Below are 22552 nucleotides of genomic sequence, written 5' to 3'. Positions count from 1 at the left end.
AACAAAAATAAACTGGATAAAATTTGGTTTGCTTTGGCTTGGGACCTATTGAGCAGACAAAGAATAAATACAACATTTATTAACATAGTCTCAATAAAATAATCCAGGTCTGAAATAGAACTAAGATTGGGTTGGTGATAATATATTCAAATGGGAAAACTTGGATATCCCTGGGAGCGTGGCTCCTTTTAAGTGCAAATCATTCTGGTTGCAGGTACCAAACTCCATAATCAATGTACATAATCAGAGGATTTGTGTTCCCAGGAGCTCAGCCCTACCTGGGAATATGCACAAACTTTCTTAATATACATATTTTTCCCCAAAGTAGCAAAATAAACTCTGGAGTTTTCATCAGGGGAAGGTGTAAGGAACTTGTTCTCAGGAATGGGAGGACTCTCAGGGTGAAAAGTGGTTGTAGAATTGAGTGCTGTGGCAAGAACACATCCCTTGTTTTGGGAATGTCATCCCATAAGTTAGAATTGTGTAAAGTTTTGTGATCCCAAGCTCATTTGTGCTCCAAGGTTTCCCTGTACTGGTTCTCCCTCCTCTCTGAATGTTTCCTTCGTCATATATTCCATATATTTCCATATTTATGGTTTCCTTCCCCATATATTGGTTGAAGGTTTGACTTGATGATCTCACTCATCAGGATTAGTGATTCCATGTGGATGGAAGTAAAACTTGCTGAGGTTTCTGCTCTGTCTCAAAATATCATGATGATGGAGTAAAGACCCATCGGTCCATCCAGCTGGATCCAAGGAGAAGATGTTTTCCTCGGGAGGTTTAGTCTGAAGACATCCAGTGCTGAAGGTCCCCTCTTTATTTATAGAATCTCATGGTTTTTTCCTGGATTTTCATGAGGATCTGGATGTTTGTGCCTGGATCCAGTCTCTGGCCAGTTTGGGTGTTCATTTGCATTGCTTTGAGGTGAGGACACAAACCTGGGTTTGCTCTGGTTTTGCTGCACAGCAGCATTTTTCTTCTTCACTTGGACTTGAGTCATTCTGAAAGCATTTTCCCTCATTTTCTGCCCTTGATGGAATGCAGGGTTGACTCCTGGGATCATTCCCTAGGATCATTCAGGGATGATGCTGGTTTTTATTATTTCCTGCTGAGGAGTTTGCCTATGTGCAGGAAAACATCCATAGGAAGCTTACTGGTGCTAACGTGCTTATATAGACCCATGGAATGTCCTGATTTGGAAGATTCCCACAAGAATCATCCAGTCCCACACTTGGCCCTGCCCAGGACACCCCAACAATCCCACCTGGAGCATTGTCCAAGCTCTCCTGGAGCTCTGGCAGCCTTGGTGCTATGTCCATTCCCTTTTCAGTGTCCTTGGTGCCATGTCCATTCCTGTTTCAGTGTCCCAGCACCCTCTGGGTGGTCAAGCTCCTTTTGACCAAAGGCTGTGGCACTGGAAGAAATTTCCATAATTCCTGAAACTCCCTCCCTGGAAAACCTGCGGAGTGGTTGTGTTGAGCCTGTTTATTCAGAATGTTGTTTTTGTTGTGTCCTAAAAATTGTAAATCACCTTCAAAGTTGCCAAAGTCTTCTGGGAAGGGAGGCAAGAAACACAGGGAAGGCTGGAATAGCCTGGAGAGGTTTTATCTCACCACTGGCTGTGGGATGTGCATTTTTATTACTTCTCTGCTGTCTGGTACAAAGAGGAATATTTTTTTCTTCAAATGCTCCCAGAAATTTTAGCCTGTGGTTTGTTGTTGTTGTTTTGTTTGCAGGGTTTTTTGTTATTTTGATTTTTTTTTTATTTGGTTGGGGTTTTTTGTTTTTTGTTGAAAACCTTTTCATTGTGTATAGGGTGCTTTATAAAGTACCAGTTTTGTTCATGGCCATTTTTTGTGTCTGATATGAGAGCACCAACCTGGGAATGTTTTTTATCAAGAACCAGCAGGCTAAAATTTCTGGGAGCATTGTTCTTTTATACAGAGTAATGGACAATCTTATGTCAACCTTATCAATCTGTTTCTGGTCCCATTGGCTAAACTAAAAACCAAAAAGGAAATATTTTTTCAGAATTTCATTTCAGGGAATATTTTACTCTTGTGGGGTTGCCAGGGACTCGAGCAGTCGATACCAATATTGAGCATCTTCCAACTGATCAATTTTTATCCATTTAGTTTTTGTCATCTCTTGCTCCTTGTTGTACCGAGAGGTCTGTAAGGTTTTATCACCAGCCCCTTGGGCAGATGAGCAGAGTTAATGCTGCTGCCTTCTCAGTGTGTGAGCTTTTAAAACCCCTTAAAGAAGAGCCTGTGTGCTTTGCAAATACCTCAAACACATTTTTTTCACCTGTAAAGCCAGTAAGATCATGGACAGAGTTATCCTGGAGCCAAGGATCTTGTGGAAGAGGGAGCTGGAATTCAATTTCAGATCCAGATCTGTCCTCAGCACACAGGCCACCAGGTTAGGTGGGTCTTTGGGCTGATCTTGGTATTTGCACATGCAATAGATGCTTTTTATTTCAATTATGAAGCAGGATGTACTTTTTTCCATCCTAAAAGCAATCCTATGTAAATTATGTTTTACAGAGCTTGGATTTTGAGTAGCAATTGAGTATAAACAGGTTTTGGAGAGAGGGGTTGCATTTGCCTTCTGTGTCATTCAGAGTTAGAGCTCGTTCAAAAGAGTTTGGAAATGTTAAGGAAAATAGAAAATATTCCCAGAAGGAGATGTTTTTGAAGACTGATATGTAGAAAATGATCCCCTGGAGGGGGAACCTCAGTTCTCCAATCTCCTGCAGATTCATTTTGCTTTTCCACTTGGGATGCAGAGTATTGCTGGACATTTAAAGACTTTGCAGGCGACGGCCCAATCCCATAAGTACATTCCTGTGTTGCAAAAATAGATCTAAATGCAGAGAAATGCCTTGTTTGATGTTCAGAAACTTTTCAACCACATTGGTGCCTTCCAGCCCAAACCACTTCATGATTCAATTAGGTTTATTCCCAGACCAGTGATAATTCCCTCACACTTTACAAAAGGGTTCTGCCAAAACATCCAAATAAAATAATCCCAGGATATGTCAGAATCATTCAGAAATGGACTCCTAACAGGGCACTGCCAGGCTCCTGTCTTTAGCAGGGCATAATCAGCAGATCCCACATTTCATGGCTTTTTGCACCTGAGTCCAATGCCCTACCCACAGAAAGTTCACCTGAGATTGGGCTGTAAAACCAAAGCCTTCCCTTTTATTTCAGCCTAGTGAAGATTTTCAGCTCCTGGATTCCAAAATTGTTAAAATACTTACAGCACTTGATAGTTTTTCATCTTGTTGTCCTGTTTTGCAGCCATTTTTGAATAATTGCAACAAGCTCAGAAAAATGATGTTCCCTCTGGCAATAAAACATCTTTCCTCTCTTGTCCAGCCTGTTGGTTTCTGGATGCTTTTGTTGCTTTTTTTAGCCAACAGCTTCCTTGACTTTGATTCCTTGAAGCGTCTCCTGTACTAATCCCTTGGAAATCTATATGGTCATTCCACAAGGTGCCTCAGTCATCAATCAGGGAAAAGCAGCCAGATTGTGTGGTCTCCATGGAAGATGGAAAGCTGGTCTTAAAATCTGCTTGTGGTGATGGGCAATCAAAATTTCAAAATGGGCAATCAATTTTTTTTTTCTTTTTTTCTTAATTAGCCAGGAAAAATATCCCTAATGATAGTCCTGGGTGTCCTTTCCAGTGGTTTGTGCACAAAGGACAGCAGGGCAGGGCCTGTCCCTCTGTGCTGACCCTGCTGAGGGACCTCCAGGGCTGTGTCCAATTCCGGGTCCCCAATCCAGGAAGGACCTGGAGGGGCTGGAACGTGTCCAGGGAAGGGTCTGGAGCCCCAGGAGGGGCTGAGGGAGCTGGCAAGGGGCTCAGCCTGGAGCAAAGGAGGCTCAGGGGGCCCTTGTGGCTCTGCACAACTCCCTGCCAGGAGGGGACAGCCAGGGGGGGTCGGGCTGTGCTGCCAGGGAACAGGGACAGGACAAGGGGAAAGGGCCTCAGGCTGGGCCAGGGGAGGCTCAGCTGGGACAGCAGCAGCAATTTCTGCATGGAAAGGGTGCTCAGGCCTTGGCAGGGGCTGCCCAGGGAGCTTTGCAGTGCCCAGCCCTGCAGGTGTCCCAGGAAGGGCTGGAGGTGGCACTCAGTGCTCTGGGCTGGGCACAAGGTGGGCACTGGGCACAGCTGGGACTCCATGGGCTGGCAGGGACTTTCCAGCCTTAGTGATTCTCTGATTGTTTGAGTTCTTGCTTGTGCAGTAAAAATTCAAAGCAGATTTTCTGTAATCTCATTGTATCAGTGAGTTACAAATACCACCAGACTGGTTTGCTTTAGTGCTGGCATTTATGGAAAAACTGGTGGTGCAGACACATCAGATTTATCATTAGGAGGTTCCCTCCCTGGCATTTTAGGCAGGATGTAAGGAAAACCTTAGAGATGTCTAAGGGGGAATGGGAAAGGCCTCTGAAATATCAGAGACTTCATAAAGTAGAAAAATAAAACTTTAAGGATGGCTATTAAAAGGCTGATTTACCAACTGCTGTCTCTCAGAGAGAGAGTAGAGGTGCTTCATGAATATCTGAGGAAAATCCAGCCCATTTTTAAGAAGAAAAGAATCCCTGGATCAAACCAAAGCAAACAAGAATGCTTTGTGAACCAAGCAGAGAGTGAAGCAGAGTACGGTCCAACCAGAGGCAGAATCAAGGCAGTGAGTTCAGTGAGGTCATGGTGGTTGACTGCAGACTATGAAATTCATCATCACAGATTTTAAGTTTCTTAGATGTTTTTATAAGCGAATTTGGAGTAGCAACACTTCTTTGCATCACCATTGGGGCACACTAATGAGGGCAGTGCACGAACTGGTGGATTTTATAGTTTTGACAGGATTTGTTGAGTAGACATCAACATGTGCAGGGTCACAGGGTTTAAAATGAGCTGGGTTTTCCTGGTGAAATCCTCTTTTTGTTAAAACCAGTGCTTGTCTCCCAAAAGGTGCCAGGCCAAGCTCCTGGAGCAGAGTGGAACTGTATAGATGTTACTGAACAGGAAATTTTGCCAAGAGCCATAAAACACCTGGATAAAACCAATGTTTCTCACATGGCTAAAAAGCTGTTGCTCCTTGTACTTGAAATCAATATTTGGTGCAAAGTTTTGCAGTTCTATTCCCAAATATTTGGCCATTTTCTTCCTGTCATTTCTACTGTGTCAGAAAAAAAGTAGTTTCAAAATAAATGATTGAAAAAACCTTTTTGTGGTGTTTTCCCCCACAGGACTGCAAACCAGTTTGCTGGGGTTAAGATCAGTGATTTTTTTGCTGTTTTAGCAAAAAAGCATCAGCCCCTCTTACATGAATATTTTTATACAGAGTCACTGTTATAAAGTGAAGGTGTAAAGAAGCTTTATGCTACACTTTGGAATAAATTATTTGGTCCCTTAATAACAGGAGGTTACATGGTAAATATTTTAACCTAATTTAAATGTTCTGCAGCTACTGACATTCACAGATTTTCTTCATAACTGCTGGTGAACTTCCACAAAGAAAATTCCTGTTAATATTTTGGTGTGAAGCAAACTGGGAAGTGTTAATTTTGCAGAAAAAATGACATTTTTCAGAGAAGTGGTTATAAATAGTGGTTATAAATGCAGTGTGTGCAATTCTGTGGCACCGGAGGACAACACTTGGGGTGGTTTGTAATGGTTGGTGTTTGGGAAGTGAGCTGGGAGTGTTTTCCACAGGAAATTGTGTATATTGTGAGGGCTGACTGCTGAAAGGGAGCAGGATGGGACAAGGTGGTCTCTTGTGAGATCCCATCTGGAATTCTGTGCACTGCTCTGCAGAAGAGGGACATGGAACTGTTGGAGCAGGTCCAGAGGAGGCCATGGAGATGCTGAGGGGTCTGGAGCATCTTCCCTGTGGATCCAGGCTGGGAGAGCTGGGAATGCTCAGCCTGGAGAAGGGAAGGGTGTGTGGAGACCTCACAGCTCCTTCCAGGGCCTGAAGGGACACAGGGAAGCTGGAGAGGGACCCTGCAACAGGAACTGGAGGGACAGGACAAGGGGGAATTGGTTCAGACTGACAGAAGGAAAATTTAGGTTACATTTAAGGAATTCTTCACTGCCACAGGGTGCCCAGAGCAGCTGTGGCTGCCCCTGGATCCCTGGTAGTGCCCAAGACCAGGTTGAACTTTGGGGCTTGGAGCAGCCTGGGATGGTGGAAAGTGTCCCTGCCATGGCACTGGGTGAGATTTTGGATCTTTAGGATCCCTCCCAACCCAAACCATTCTGGATTCCTGTGATTCCATGGAAAGACCCACACTGAAACCTGGCTGCTCCTCTCAGTACCGCCTTTGTCTTGTGGCTGTAGTCTCCACATCCTTGTGCTGCAGTTCAGTTTGTGTTTCAGAGCAACTCCAGGTACAAACTCTCTTTTTTCCTGGAGAGCTTTATGTAACTGTGCTTTTTTCCTCCCCTCATCACCTTGATGTGTCGTTCTCGCTGCAGAAAATTTATTCCGAGTTTGGTTGTTATTTCCATGCTTTCATTTGTTTGAGGTGAGATTGGGGGATGATTGCTCAATGAAGAAAAGGCTCATCTTGTTAAGTAGATAGCTCAATGTGACAGGTCTCATTGTCAATTTAAATCATTGTGCATTGCAAGTGCTTCTCCTGGCATTGTCTGATACAGCTGCGGTGTCACAGGCAGTTTTTTATTACAGATAATAAGGTTCAGACTCTTTAAACATCACTCAAAACATAAAACAGCACAAATCTGAGGTAGAAAACAGCATTTTCAGTGTCGCAGTGCTTGCAGAAATACACAGGAATGTGGATTCCCTATCAATTCCTCCCTGGGCTGTTCACTGTCATTGCAGGCACTATCCTGGTTGACAACATGCTAATCAAAGGCACGGCAGGAGGGCCTGACCCCACCATCGAGCTCTCCCTGAAGGACAACGTGGATTACTGGGTGATCCTGGACCCCATCAAGCAGACCTTGTACCTGAACAGCACCGGCCGCGTGCTGGACAGAGACGTGAGTCTGGCCTTGCTTTCCTCCTCCACAAGCACCTTCACCTCCAATTCACCATGCACACAAACACTGCTGGAATATAATCCTTGCATCTGTCTCGTCCCCAGATGGATGTGAACACAGTTCATCTGATCCTTTTTTTAAGATTTATTGGGAGCACACAGGAACTTGACCTTATGTGCAAATATTATTGCGAACAAACACAACAACGAAGACCAAAAAACCTGACGTTAAGAGTTTTATATCTGACCAAACTTGACTCATTTGTTGAATTAAATTTTTATTCTGGCTTGCTGGCTGCTTACCCTGTGCCCTGTGACATTTCTTAGCAGCCTGCTTTCCCTGTGTACACTGAATTATGAGCTGTGAGAAGTGACGAGTCGTGGCTGCCACAATTCACTCACAAAGCTCGACATGTTCCATTGAGAACGTGCTGCTTCACATTCTTTTTTTTTTTAAGGCAGCCTAAAACATATTTACTCTGCTCATTCCTGTTGGTGTTAAGGAAATATTGCCAGGGAAAGTTTGATTTTTATAAAAATAAAGATGAAAAGCATGGAATAAATAAAAATAAAATCTCGTTCTATTGAGAACGTGCTGGTTCACATTCTTTTTTTTTTTAAGGCACCCTAAAATATATTTGCTGTGCTCATTCCTGTTGGTGTTAAGGAAATATTGCCAGGGTAGGTTTGATTTTTATAAAAAGAAAGATGAAAAGCGCAAAATAAATAAGGGTGTTCTCATCTAGGCTAATTTCATTGAGGAGAAAACACTCTAAAAATAGAGACATTTCCTCACAGTGTTGCAACCTTGTGACAGAACCTGAAAGTAAAATTGACTTGCAAGTGCTTTAATCAATATGGCAAGAATCATGTGAAACTCAGGAATTCTCCTTGGAGTGCAGGGAAGTTTGTTTTGTATTAGCTTGATTGATTAATTTGTCTTCTCCGTGTGTTTTGAGATAAATTCATAAGTACCAAAAACAACATGCAAATTTCCCCTCATTTCCATTTGCTGGTGAAAGGCACTAATTGAATTCAGCTGTTCTTAATTTTGTTTTAATTCACAAACTGTTTTCCCATGCAAAGCACAAAGTGTGGCAGAGTGGTCATGGTGGCAGAAGACTTTCTGGGAGAGTTGGCACTTCTTCAAGTGCCAGCCAGCAGCTGCTGGAGCAGCTTTGGCCTCTCAGAATTAATTTTAAGCCAGAGCAAAAAATGAGAGCCTGGAATGGAAGGTAAGGCTGGAGAATCACTCTAGGAAATGTAGGGTCAATTCTTATCACCCCACACCCATCCATAGGGAATTAGGAACAAAAATCCTTGATGGATCAGTGCTATTTCTTCTTTTCAAGGCTATTTGTTGACACTTTATTGTCACCTTAACATGAATCAAAGTCGATGCTTTACCCAAAGAACCTCATCAGATTATTTGAGTTTCAATATTAATCACAGTCTAAACCAATTCCCAATCTTGTGAGTTCCCAGACACTTCACAGGGATGTTCTTTGCCAGAAGTAGACTCAAGTCCCCTGGAAACAAGTGAAGTGTGTACATTTCTTAATTAAATTCAGGTAATAATGTGTTTACATTGGTATTTAAGGTATTAATTCCTCATTTTTTGCCATGAACTGGAGCACTTCTTACCTCTAATGCTGTGCCAAATCATTCATCTGTGGCTATTTAAACTTGGTGGGCTGTGAGAAGGAAATCTGGGCTTTAAGGTGGTTCAGATTTTGTCTGTGATGCCCCCTGTGCCTCTTTTGCATGGTCTCAGGGTAGTGCAGTCACTCACAACACAAAGAAAAGGAGAGCAACCCTGAGTAAAAATACGAAATGTGTGTCATGGGCTTTATAAATGGAGCTCTTTTGGGAACATGGGTTAGTGCTGGGTCAACAGCTGAACTCCATGGTCTTGGAAGTCTTTTCCAGCCTTATGGATTCTCCTAAAGGACATTTCCAGCCTTCAGAACCAGGGCTGTGCTACCCCAGCACCACAGAACCATTCAGTATTGGATGGATGATCTCTTTTGGTTAACAAAAACCCCAACCTGTTATTCCCATCCTTCCACTCAAATCCATTTGACACTTTCCAGTACCAATGAAACCGAGAGTTTTATTAGGCTGAACATTTAGATTAAACTTTTTTATTACAGACCAAAAATTGGAGTCCATGATTCACAAATTATCACATTCCATGTATTTGGATGTCCTTCCCATTTTTCTCTCCCTGCTGATTCAGTCAGCCTGATCCTGTCCTTTTTTTATTTCTTGCCTTTCTTGACAGCAAATCTTCCTAGATTCCATTGATTGTTACTAAGAATGGCAGTGTGTTTTCCAAATAAAATCAGATAAAAAGAAAATTCCACGCTTTTCTTCCAAAACTGTAAGAAGAATGACCAGTGATAAATCAGAACTGAAGGTGCTGAAAGGTGCTGGGATGATTTGTCCCTGGTTTCATAAACAAAATTTGCCATTGTGCCATTGTTTATTTACATATTTTGCAAACTCAGAATATCAAATATTTATCAAATATCTGTAATTTCAAATAATTATATTATTCTTGGGCTTGGCTAATTAATCCAGATACGCTTAGTAGTGAATGCAGCTTATTAAAGGCAGCCTAAAAACTCTTGGATCTGACTAAAATGAGTAGTAAAAGCCATTCCAGCCTAAATTTCTTTGTCCATTCATCAATTTAGGAGTTTTAGAGCACTGCTGTGTTCACTGCAGTGAGAAAAACAGGATTGTCCACACTGAAAGTTGTTTTTGAATTATTTGCAAACGTAAGTGGCAGCAAATGTGATTAATTTCAGACTTGACCTTTCAATTCAAGACAGGAAAGAAATAAGAAAGACTTTGGGGAGTGTCCAGAGGAGGTCTTGGAGATGCTCCAGGGCTGGAGCCAGGCTGGGAGAGCTGGGGGTGCTCACCTGGAGAGGAGAAGGCTCCAGGGAGAGCTCAGAGCCCCTGCCAGGGCCTAAAGGGGCTCCAGGAGAGCTGGAGAGGGACTGGGGACAAGGGATGGAGGGACAGGACACAGGGAATGGCTTCAAAATGACAGAGTGGAAATTTAGATGGGATATTGGGAATTAGGAATTGTTCCCTGGCAGGGTGGGCAGGCCCTGGCACATAACAATGGAGTGTCTTGGAGCTGCTTCCAGGAGCTTGACTTGGTCGGTCACAGGTTTCTCCTCAGGTCTTTTGTTTCTCTGGTATTACCAGCTTTCCCTCTGTCTCACTTTTGGGAGACCCCACCTGCAGAGCTGCCCCAGCACAGGAGGGACCTGGAGCTGCTGCAGAGAGCCCAGGGGAGGCACCAGCATGGGCAGAGGGATGGAGCAGCTCTGCTGGGAGGAAAGGCTGGCACAGCTGGGGGTGCTCACCTGGACAGGAGAAGCTCTGGGGTGACCAAATTGTGGCCTTCCAGTGCCTGAAGGAGCTACAGGAAACATGGAGAGGGACTTGGGACAAAGGATGGAATGCCAGGACAAGGGCGAATGGCTTCCCACTGCCAGAGTACAGGGTTAGATGGGATACTAGGAAGGAATTGTTCCCTGTGATGAGGATGGTGGGGACTGGCACAGATTTCCCAGAGCAGCTGTGGCTGCCCCTGGATCCCTGGCAGTGCCCAAGGCCAGGTTGGACAGGGTTTGGAGCAGCCTGGGACAGTGGAAGGTGAAGGGATGGAACGAGATGATCTTGAAGGTCCCTTCCCACCCCAGTTCTCCTGGCATCCATTGAATTCCAATAACAATAAACCAAAAGCTCAAACAGCTGCCATTTTCCAGGTCCTTTACCACAACCTCTCTTCCTCCTTGCAGCCCCCCATGTCCATCCAGTCCATCGTGGTGCAGGTGCAGTGTGTGAACAAGAAGGTGGGCACCATCATCAACCATGAGGTGCGCATCGTGGTGCGCGACCGCAACGACAACTCCCCGCAGTTCCAGCAGGAGCACTACTACGTGGCCGTCAACGAGGTCAGAGCTTCCTCCTCCTCCTCCTCCTCCTCCTTTGGGTGGGGTCACTGCTAAATCCCAGCTTTCACTGCCTCCTCCTTGAAAATCAAAAACATGCGGTTGTTTTCTGTTGTGCTCATCGCTTCGGTAGGCTTCATCTATCATCTTATCCTGCATCTTTTCCTAAAGGAATACAAAGGCCGGCACAGTTTTCAGCAGGAATTTTGCAAAAGGCACCCAAATTTAAAGCAGTGTCTTCATGAATGAAGCGTTGTTTTCTGTTAAGTTAAAGCACTTTTAACAGCAAACCTATGGTTGAGGAAAAGAAAGTAAAAAACCAGTTTAAGTTTTATTAACAATGTTGAAGCTTGGCAAAGTGCAGATGTGGTTTATTGCTGTTGCTCTGGTGCCTGTGAAATGAATTATTTTATTTTCTATTATTCACTATGTTATGGTTTGTTTGTTTGGGTTTTTTTTTTAACAGAGAACTGTGGATTGGACCACTGTATCATTTGAAGGGGGAAAAAAATTTTCTTCTTGAGCTGGTACAACTTCATTTCACTTTCCAGTGAAGTTTTTCATTTTGTTAGGGACTGAATAATCTGCCAATAAGCAGTTCCAAAAAAATCTGTGTTTTCACGGTTAGCATGTCAGGGCTTTAGTAATGAGTAGAAACAGGGACTTACATGAAGTAATGGAAATTATGTGGCCTGAAATTATGTGGCAAATGCAAAGATGGGTCAGTTTTGTGCTGATGAAGACTGAAAGAAGTAGAGTTACATTTAAAAAATAAATTATATTAAATATGCAGCCTGGTGGGGTTTGGTTTTTGAGGTAGAGGTCTGTGAAAGAGCATGGCTGCTTTGATTTTAATAGACTTGATTTGGAGAAATTTCCTATTTTGTTGTGTTTTGGAGATTCAGCTTTTCAACCTGTCCTTGTGTTGTCTCTGGTCTCCATGACCACACATGTGCCCTGGGAAGAGTGGGCCATTGGTGATGTGAGGCATAATTAACCCAAAAGTGTGGAGGAAAACCCTCCCAAATTCACACATTATATTGGACCTGCAACTGAGATAAAGATGAACAAGGTTTTTCAAATTTCCTGGTTTTAAATTAAATGAAATTTAAATTAAATTTAAATATTTTTGGCACTCCAGCTGTTCATGTGACTTCCCATTGGAATCTGGGAGCACTGGGAAGGTCCTCCATGGGCTTGTCCATGGTTTTCACACTGACATTCAACGTGGCCATGGAATTTCTCTGTTTCTACAGACGCAGTGCAGGAATGTTTCTGGTCCCGAGTAAAAAATATTTCTGGTCTTGTGTGTGTTGTGCTGCAGGGCCCAGATCACTTCCAAAACCTGCATCATTTCTGCAGTGAAACCAAAGACAGGCAGTATGGCTGTGCTAAGAAAACAAGGATTTTCCATAATTAGGGAGAAGTCCAAAAGGCAGAGTGCAAAATGCACCATTCCCAATTATTTGTGTTCAGAAACTGAGCAATGTTCTGAGGACACCAAGCATTTATTGGAATTATTGCTGGGCAAAATGCACTGTTGCTCTTTCCACCAGCTGCACCCTGATTTAATTAATTCCTTCTTTTCATTTTATCTCTTTTCCATGGATAACATCTGACATGGCACCAATGTGCCCTTGAGCAGCACCCTGTGAGTTCATGCTCTCATTAATTAATTAACAAAAAAATAATTCACAAAGCATCTCAGACTCTCTCAAAGGTTTTAATGAGTGATTAAATGTTTTAATGCTCATTTATTCTGCTCATAATTGGTGCTGCCTCTGGTGAATTTAGCAACAGGAATGCACTGGAACGAAAAGTTTGTGGTTAATTTTTGCTTCTGTTTTCTGGTTGCTTGTAAACCAAAAAGTACAGAAATTTCTCTTGCATAAGGAACATAAAATAACTCAAATGAGGAGTAGATTTTATTGTGTTTTGGAGAAATTGAATGGTTTTTATGTACCTAAAGAAGACCTGTGAATAAAGGTGATCCTGAATTAAAATATGCAGAGAAATTAATGTCAGTGGTTTGAAAACGTGGCTTTTGCAGCTAAGAATCAAAATCTTCATTACCTATTTATTAAGGAATACTTTTTTGGTCAGGATTTTAATTCTTCTGTTAGAAGTATGGAGCTGGGCTTGTCCTTGTCAGTGTTGATGGAGGCTGGAATGTTTGTTGGATGAGGTGGTTTAGCTGGGATTGGCAGTGCTGGGATCCACATTAAGTTACAAATAAAATTAATTTCTTTATAGTCTTAGTTGAGAACAGATTTTCTGTTTCCCCACCATTTAGGAGCCAGTTTTCATTTTCCCTTCTTGATGCTTTTACAAGTCCAAGTATCTCAGCCAACTCCAACTGCTCTCCCAAGCATTAGGAATCTCCACATGGAAGCAAATAGAAGTATAGGTTGATGTCAGCATTTTTATGATAATGAGAAATCCTCTGCAGACCAATTTTGTCTTTCCCAGTTTCACGTGGACATGGATATGGTGGCCCCTCCTTTCCTTCCTTACTCCAGGTGCTTTGTAGCCTTTTTTTCCAGCATGTTTTGTCTTCTGTCATAATTCCTCACTCTGCTGCTTTAGACAACTTCATCTGGACCCTCAGAACCCTTGCACATCTTAAGACTTAAAGAGTGTTTCTGGAATATTCTGCCTGTTGTCCAACAATCCTTAGGGATTTAAGTGTTTCCTTCCATCATTCCCACACTTCTACCTATAGAAGACCTATGGGTAAAGGTGATCCCAAATTAAAATGTGCAGAGGAATTAATGTAAGTGGTTTGAAAACGTGGCTTTTTGCAGCTAAGAATCAAAATCTTCATTGTCTGTTTGTTGAGGAACACTTTTTTGGTCAGGATTTTAATTCTGTTAGAAGTATGGAGCTGGGCTTGTTCTTGTCAGTGTTGATGGAGGCTGGAATGTTTGTTGGATGAGGTGGTTTAGCTGGGAATGGCAGTGCTGGGATCCACATTAAGTTACAAATAAAATTAATTTCTTTATAGTCTTAGTTGAGAACAGATTTTCTGTTTCCCCACCATTTAGGAGCCAGTTTTCATTTTCCCTTCTTGATGCTTTTACAAGTCCAAGTATCTCAGCCAACTCCAACTGCTCTCCCAAGCATTAGGAATCTCCACCTGGTAGCAAATAGAAGTGTAGGTTGATGTCAGCATTTTTATGATAATGAGAAATTCTCTGCAGAGTTATTCCCTTGGTTTTTTGCATGACATATTTTTATTTATATGAAAATATCCCATTGTTATTCAGTTAGGAAAAACTCCTGACAATGACAGCCTGGGGCTAAATTTGTCCGTATTGGTGACTTGAAGATTTGAGTTATTACCATATTAAACCCAAGTTCTGCAGCTAAGTTAAAATTCAAAAGAATTATGCAGCTCAGTTAATATTCCACAGACAAATATATGGCATTGCCACAAGGGGTTTAAATTTATGGAGCTTAATACAGGGATTAGGAAGTAAAATCTTGTACTGCTGAAGCCCAGTGGTGGTGTCTGTGTTTTGTGTTCTACACAACTTATCTGATCATTTTTATCTGAGCTAAATACAGCTCAAATTTTGCATTCCCTGGGTTTTATAAAACTGACTTTCTTTGCTCTTGGTTTTTCACTTTCCTGAGTCCTACAGAGCAAGTCAGGAGCCTTTAATAGCAGGTTCTGTTTGGAAGTAGATGTGGAGCCCCTAGAACACTGTGGAAGTCAGTATTTATTAATGCATGTAACCTTAGAGCTGCTTGTAACCCAACATTTTGGGGTTGGTTCATTTATTTAGTTCAGGACTCTTTTTTTTTTCCTCCTTTAATTTAGCAAAGATTGGAATCCTTAGCAAAATAAGAGCCTTTCTTGAACTTCAGTCATATCAAAACTTTGGGTTTGGGCTGTGGAGAATTAGAACTTGTGCTGAATTTTCATTTCTGGTGGTGTAATTATTCCTTTTTCCTTGTGGTATCAAAATAATTAATCTCTGCAGGTAGACATCATCAAAAGAGTGTTAGCTCAGAATGATTAACTGTAAATCTGGCTTTGCTCTGCTCTTTGGGGCCACTCTGAAAAATTATTCATTTTTAACTTTGTAAATAGGCAATAATAGGGAAATTAATTTTCCAAATGTTTTATAGAAGAGCTGAATGCTTCTGTCTGCATCTCTACTTCTAATAGCCATTAATCACGCTGAAGGAAGTTTTTAAGTGCTACAGCTGTAGACTGTGCAAGAGGAAGATTTATCGTGTGCTTCTCCTCTCTGTTTGTTTAATCGCATTCTTTTTGGAATCTTCCTTGTTTTGTGTCACCATGATTCTTATCCACTGGATTGAGTTCCCACAGAGATGATTATCCTCAGGCTGAGGATGCTGACACTCCAGGAATTGTCTCTTTGCAATCCCTAAAGTTTTCGTTTTCATAAGGTAAAACACTTTGATGGTTAAACCCTTTGATGCACAACTTCAAGCCCTTTCCCTGGGACATACCAAAGGTTCCTGTGGAGAAACAAAATTCCATTCTTTAGTGAAGGAAGTTTTCCCAACATCCAAGCTGAGCCTCCCCTGGCCCAGCTTGGGGCTGTTTCCCCTTTTTCTGTCCCTGTTCCCTGGCAGCACAGCCTGAGCCCCCCTGAGCCTCCTTTTCTCCAGGCTAAAGTTGTATTTTATTAGGGGAACTGAGTTCCTCCTTGTTGTTCCAACAAGGAGGTGACAGCAGTCTCTCAGAAATCCCTCACAAATTGTGGGAAAATGTATTATGGTAATGGTAGTGGAAATGCATTACTGACTAATGGTAAGTATCATAGTAAAAATCAGCACAATGCTGAGATCTCTGTATAAAAAGTTGGTGAGGTTTGGAGTGCTGAGGGGCCTCTCCCAGATGATTGTAAGTGGATTTGAAGTATCGAGTTAAGAGCTCATCTAAATTTTTCTAAAGCCTGCAGGAATCTCTAATATGAGATCTTGAGCAGGCTGGAAATCCCAGAATTGTGGAATATCCTGAGCTGGGAGGGACCCACCAGGATCATCCACTCCAACCCCTGGTACTGCATAGACACCCCAAAAAATCCCACCCTGTGCATCCCTGAGAGCATTGTCCAAATGCTGCTGGAGCTCTGTCATGGAGGAGTGGAAAGGATTTATTTTCCCAATGTTCTTTTCTAGTATCATTTGTGTTGCAGGAAAGAAAACTTTGATAAAATGGAAACGTCTGTGTCCTGAAGGTCTGCACATCTGCAGTCAGTTATTCTGGGTGTAATAGATCAAATGCAAGGCTTTAGCTTTTGACTTTTACTGTTAGAGCATGGAATTGGAGTTCTGGTGTTTACTGATGTGTCATTTTTGCAACTGTCTCTTTTGTTATCACTTATTAATGTGCTTTACGGTGCTGGAGCCTTTTTATGTTGGCCACTATTTATCTGCACGCTGTCAGAAAGGGCTGGTGGGAGCTGTGCCAGCAGCTCCAGGGTGTCTGTCATCTCCTGGGCTGCTTGGATGTGACAGCATTTTTACAATATTTAATAGTATTAAATATATGGTTTTGGTTCTTTAAATATGGCACACCATCTGCAGTACAGTGTCCAGCAGTGGGATCTGTTGGGATGAGTCCAAAGGAGCCATGGAGGGGCTGGAGCCCCTTTGCTCTGGAGGGAGCTGGGGGTGCTCACCTGGAGAGGAGAAGGCTCCAGAGAGAGCTCAGAGCCCCTTCCAGGGCCTAAAGGGGCTCCAGGAGAGCTGGAGAGGGACTGGGGACAAGGGATGGAGGGACAGGACACAGGGAATGGCTTCAAAGTGACAGAGTGGAAATTTAGATGGGATATTGGGAATGAGGAATTGTTCCCTGGTAGGGTGGGCAGGCCCTGGCACAGCTGTGGCTGCTCCTGGATCCCTGGCAGTGCCCAAGGCCAGGCTGGACACTGGGACTTGGAGCAGCCTGGGACAGTGGAAGGAGTCCCTGCCCATGGAAGGGATTTGGATTAGATGATCTTTAATGTTTTTTCCAACCCAAACCATTCTGGCATTCTACATGTCTGATATCTCCAGAGCTGCTCCTCTCAGATCCATCTGGGAGCACCAGGACTTTGTCCTGTTTGGCCAGCAGAAACCTGGGAGATTTCCATCCTATGCCACCCCATGACCAGCCAGCACTGTCCCTGGCTCTTCCCACTAATGGAACCATTGCTTAAACAGGGATTAATTGGTTAAACTCTCTTATTTTGAGTTAGAGGGTGTCAGTTCCCAGGTAGGGCCTGAGGAGTCTCTGTGAGAAGAGGTGGGAGCTCCTCTGGAGTGAGGGATCCACAGGCCCACCGCCAGCCCCATGGTACTCAGGAAAACTGGGTTAAGAGAGGGGAAAAGGGGTTAAGAGAGCTGAAAATGGGTTTAAGAGAGGGGAAAATGGGTTAAGAGAGCTGAAAATGGGTTTAAGAGAGGGGAAAAGGGGTTAAGAGCGGGGAAAAGGGGATTAACTGAGGAGAAAAGGGCTTAAGAGAGGAGAAAAGGCATTTAAGAGAGGGGAAAAGGGGTTAAGAGAGGGGAAAAGGGGGTTAGGAGAGGGGGAAATGGGTTTAAAAGAGGGGAAAAGGGGTTAAGAGAGGGGAAAAGGGGTTATGAGAGGGGAAAAGAGGGTTAAGATAGGGGAAAAGGGGTTTAAGAGATGGGAAAAGGGGTTAAGAGAGGGGAAAAGGGGTATAAGCGAGGGGAAACTGCCATGTGGCAGCAAGGAATGGGGAGAAAATGATGAAGAGGGGCTGGGAGTTAGGGAGTGATGCTGAACCTGGGATAGGGGACAGTGCTGGTTTGTGTCCCTCTGTCCCCATCCCAGGGTGTTTTTCCTAGCAGGATGTTTAATCAGTGTTCGCCACAGCCTCTGTCCTCCCTGGTAGTGTGAGACAGAGGCAGTGGATGCCTGGTCTCACTCTTTTCCCTCAAGAACATGGGATTTTCCTCTCCTGAGCTGTTGAGGAGGCAACAAGGAGGTTCCTGAGTGGATATCAAGGAGCAGCCCATCCCCAGTGGTGGGAAAACCCCCTGCAAACCATCCTGGAACTTTTCCCAGCTGGTTTTCAGGTTACTTTGGTCTTCTGTCCCCTTCTCCCACACACATCCCAACCCATTAGGGCACATTCAACTTCCTGCACCCACGTGTGACACTTCTGCTGCCTGTTCCAGGAGTAAATAAGTCAAGTTAGTAGCAAAACATGAACATAAAGAGTTGTGGTGTAAGTGTGTATTATAAATTAAGCCCCACTTGTTTTACCACAAAAAGGCTTCGAATTGGTGACTTTTATTTCAAAGATTCAGTATTGTCAGCCCTGAACATGTTTCCCAGAGAACTCTGCCTACCATTACACCCTTAATTAGCAGCTTTATAAATAAAACAGGAACTATGAGTGCAGGAGGAAATGGGGAGTTAAGTCTTTGCTTTATTGTGAGCACCACAAAACAGGAACGTGAAATAACATCCACATCTGCACCAAATGCTGCAATGACTCTGTCCTTTGCCTCCTGCTCTTCTTCCAATATTTCAAACCTTTTTATGCCCTCTAGGTTTAAATATGTGCAGCAAATTTGTGTAAATTCTGGAGGAAAGAAGAGGGGCCAGTGGGAATTGAAGGGCCACAAATCTGGGGAGCACCAAGGAGCAAGGGTTGTGCTGAACCCACAAGTGTTTGTTCATTTGTTCCTCCCTCTCAGGTTGATGACTTGCAAAGTTTCCTGAATATTTAAATTCAGAAACGATGACTCCCAAGAAATCTTCTGTCTCTGCTCTCAATGGGCCTTGATTTCGTGCTATTTATCAGCGCGAGGATAATTATAAATTGATTCATTTTCAAAACATCATTTAATGGGTATTCAATTGCTGCCAACGCAATATTGGAGCAACAGCTTCACTCCTGTGTTTGCTCAAAGCCATGGAGCTCTCTGGGTGTTTGTGTTTGCATGTAACAATATTAATCTGGCTCTGTTCACGTTGCTATGAAGATGCTGTCAAATAAGCTCTGTTTACATTTGCTGCTCATCCTTGTTTTCCTTCCTGAGTCTGAAAAAGGAGCTTTTATTTGGTTTAATCTATATTTATTTCATGGGTTCTTTCAGGTTTAAAGAGTGTTTTTCTCATTTTTGTCTTTTTTTTTTTTTTAAGATGAAGTTTTGTCATGATGTTTATAGACCAGAGCTAGGGGGAAAAATAAGGTTAAAATTAAAACCTCAAGGTTTTAATGAGGATCTCTTGCTGTTCTTGCAGTTAACTCCAGTTGGAACAACCATCTTCACAGGGTTTTCTGGAGACAATGGTGCTATTGACATTGATGATGGTCCCAATGGCCAGATAGAATATGTCATCCAGTACAATCCTAATGACAAGGTACAGCCATTCAGGCCTTTTTCCCTTGATTTATATTTATATTTATATTTATATTTATATTTATAGTTATAGTTATAGTTATATTTATATTTATGATATGAAGAAGAGGTTGCTGTTGGATATGAAGAAATGTTTTCCTTAATATCAAGTGTTTTCTCTGTCCATCAGCTCTGTAACCACAGATGAATTTATCTTCCCTCTCATTGCTTCACTGTCAGCAGCTGGATCATTTCACTTTCAGTAATGCCCAGAGAAATTGTGTTTATCCCATTCCTGGAAGTGTCCAAGGCCAGGTTTGACTTGGGGGCTTGGAGGAACCTGGAATAGTGGAAGGTGTCTCTGGATGGGCTTTAAGATCTCTTCCAACCCAAATCATTCTGGGATTCCATGATTTCCGTTTTGCCTCAGTAACAATCCCCTTGTTGATTTCCCCCCCTTGGGATAAAATATTTTATCCCAAAAGATGAGTGCCAAACTTAGACTATCTCCAGTTATTTATCAGTCTGGGATGCCCATCCCAATCCTTTTTTTCTGCCCACCATAGATTCCCCATGCAGCATGGAGAATTTACCACTCATTCTCAATTATTTGCTGAAAACAACCCTTCATTTTTAGCAGTTATTTAGGCTCTTCAAGGAAAAAGGCAGTAAAAATGTGATGTAAAGAAACAACATTGCTCTGTGCCTCTACTGTGTTTGGAATCTTGTATTGCTGTTGCCTGTTCAAAATACTTAAATATTAACTATCTTCAGCACTGAGAGATTGAAGCATGGAAAGATGGGAAGTGTTTTTAATTAGATTAATTTGATAATGAAATTGCAATCGGATCTCAGGTCAGAAATGTGTGCCCTCCTGCCAGTTTTTGCCCCAGCTTTGTCACCTGAGTCAGTGGAAGAAAATACACGGAACAAATTGTATTTCACTCCATTAAACATCTGCATATACCCTGAAATGTGAATTTCCTCAGATAGGAACGTATGCATGAACTGGCATCTAAATGTTGATGTTCTCTGCTTGTTTAGCACTTCATTGCCCTCATGAAAGGCAGAATAAAGAGCAGATAAGTACAATGATGTGGATTTCTTATCTCTACTGCTTGAGCACTTGATTTGAATGCACCACTGCAAATTCAGGATGGCAAAGGGGAAAGAAGCAGATTCAGTCAGACTTTGGTGGTTGGAAGTAGTAACAGATAGGTAAAGAACTCTGTTCTGTACATATTCATTACTAGGGGGTTCTTCAGGAGGGAATTGGGTGGGGAGAAAACGTAGTAAGCTTTATAATCTCTTATTTGAATAGCAGATGCAGCCTTGGAATACCAACCAAAGGATCATCCCATTGTGGCCCAGCTTTGTGGCTTCTCATCTGAACTTTGAGGCATGTTCAATGTTATTGTGCTGTTTTCTCATTTGCAGACTTCCAACAGGACCTTTGATATTCCTCTCACTTTGTCCGGAGCAGTAGTTCTGAGGGAAAGACTAAATTATGAGGAAAAGACTCGTTATTTTGTCATTGTTCAAGCAAATGTGAGTATAAATCTCTCGAAGGCCATTTGTGCCCCTGATTTAGGTGTGAGTTTAGTTTCCTTCCCAAGGAAAGGCAGAGCCTTGCTGAAATACCAGCTCTGATAAATCCTCTTCTGCTGAAGATCTAATTTAAGATTTATCCAGGCTGTTGAAAGCTCAGGCATATTATTACTGCTTAAAAAAGCTTGCTCAGTGTGTGACAAGCCAACCTTTTTGGCACAAGGAGCAACTTGCAAATGTGCAGTGCAGCCCATGCAGAAAAGTGCAGCCTCATGGCACTAAATGTCCCATTTTCCAACAAATCTGGCAAGGCTAATTGTCACTCAGATGGGTTTAATGGAAACAATTTCATTGGATTCTTCAGGTTGGAAATGCATTTTGTTATAAAGAGGTGATTTTTCCTTCAAGTCATCGTGCAAGTGTACAGAGAGGTTTTTCCAGAGTGGCTGGCAGTGGATAACTGAAAAGAAAAGTGATGTATAAACTATATCTCAGATATCTGTCATCAGAGTGGGGTTTTGATGCCCTTGAGGGCTGTGAAAGGCTTTTTTCCCTTTTTGTCCTTCTGATAACAACTGAAATGAAAACTTCTCTTCTGTTGTTCACAGCTGTTGTGATACATCTTTGTTCGTGGGAAATGATATTTGCTCTGAAGCAACAGGAGATCCTGAATCCACACCTCCACATTCCTGTCATCTCTCTAGCACAGAAGTGCAGATACATTTTGCAGTCTCTTTTCTTATTTATTTTGTGGCATGTTCAGCATTCTGGCAGCAGAAGCCAGGGCCCCAAGGGTGGTTCAATGCTCCTTGTCCCTGTGCTCAGGTGAGACCCCACCCGCAGAGCTGCCCCAGCACAGGAGGGACCTGGAGCTGCTGCAGAGAGCCCAGGGGAGGCACCAGCATGGGCAGAGGGATGGAGCAGCTCTGCTGGGAGGAAAGGCTGGCACAGCTGGGGGTGCTCACCTGGACAGGAGAAGCTCTGGGGTGACCAAACTGTGGCCTGAAGGAGACAACAAGAAAGATGGAGTGGGACTTTTCTGAGGGATGGAGTGGCAGGACAAGGGGGAATGGCTTCAAACTGACAGAAAGCAGGGTTATATGGGATATTGGGAATTAGGAATTCCTTCCTGTGAGCATGGGCAGGCCCTGGCACAGGGTGCCCAGAGCAGCTGTGGCTGCCCCTGGATCCCTGGCAGTGCCCAGGGCCAGGTTGGACTTTGAAGCTTGGAGCAGCCTGGGACAGTGGAAGGTGTCCCTGCCCATGGCAAGGGGTAGAACTGGATGGGCTTTGAGGTCCCTCCCAACCCAAATCATTCTGGGATTCTATAACCCCACAGGCTGCAGGGAATTTTCTCTGGTGTGTACTGTGCAATCACATTCCTCTGATTACACTGTCAGTGCTTTGTTGTCCTTGCATCCTGAAGATACTGCTGGAAATTAATTACTCTCTATCTGCTTTGATCCAGAATTACTCAGAGGCACTGGAGGAATGGAGAAATGGTTTAGTTGATGATGAAAGCTGCTCCTTGTAGCTGGGATTGTTTTTCATCCCTGACCATGAAGAAAGCTGAATGTAGAAATTCCCATATTTACTCTAAATGTGAAGCTGGTGTAAGAACTGAGTGAACTGCAAAATAGGAAAAAAACAATATGCATTTCCATA

General features: G+C 43.0%; 1 protein-coding gene across 1 annotated transcript in view; it reads left to right on the top strand.

The window, feature by feature from the left end:
- Positions 1–22552, top strand: part of PCDH15 (protocadherin related 15) — a 644997-nt gene that overhangs the window by 425016 nt on the left and 197429 nt on the right. The window contains exons 7-10 of the mRNA XM_054288317.1: positions 6869–7029; positions 10850–11005; positions 19242–19361; positions 20777–20887. Coding sequence (XP_054144292.1) covers positions 6869–7029; positions 10850–11005; positions 19242–19361; positions 20777–20887 — 548 coding nt within the window. The remainder of the gene's footprint in view (positions 1–6868; positions 7030–10849; positions 11006–19241; positions 19362–20776; positions 20888–22552) is intronic.

This window comes from Melozone crissalis, unplaced genomic scaffold (assembly GCF_028551555.1).
Source record: "Melozone crissalis strain CALT ecotype California unplaced genomic scaffold, PUWL_Pcris_2 ptg000062l_1, whole genome shotgun sequence".
Classification (NCBI taxonomy): Eukaryota; Metazoa; Chordata; class Aves; order Passeriformes; family Passerellidae; genus Melozone; species Melozone crissalis.
This window is presented reverse-complemented; position numbering and strand designations above follow the sequence as displayed.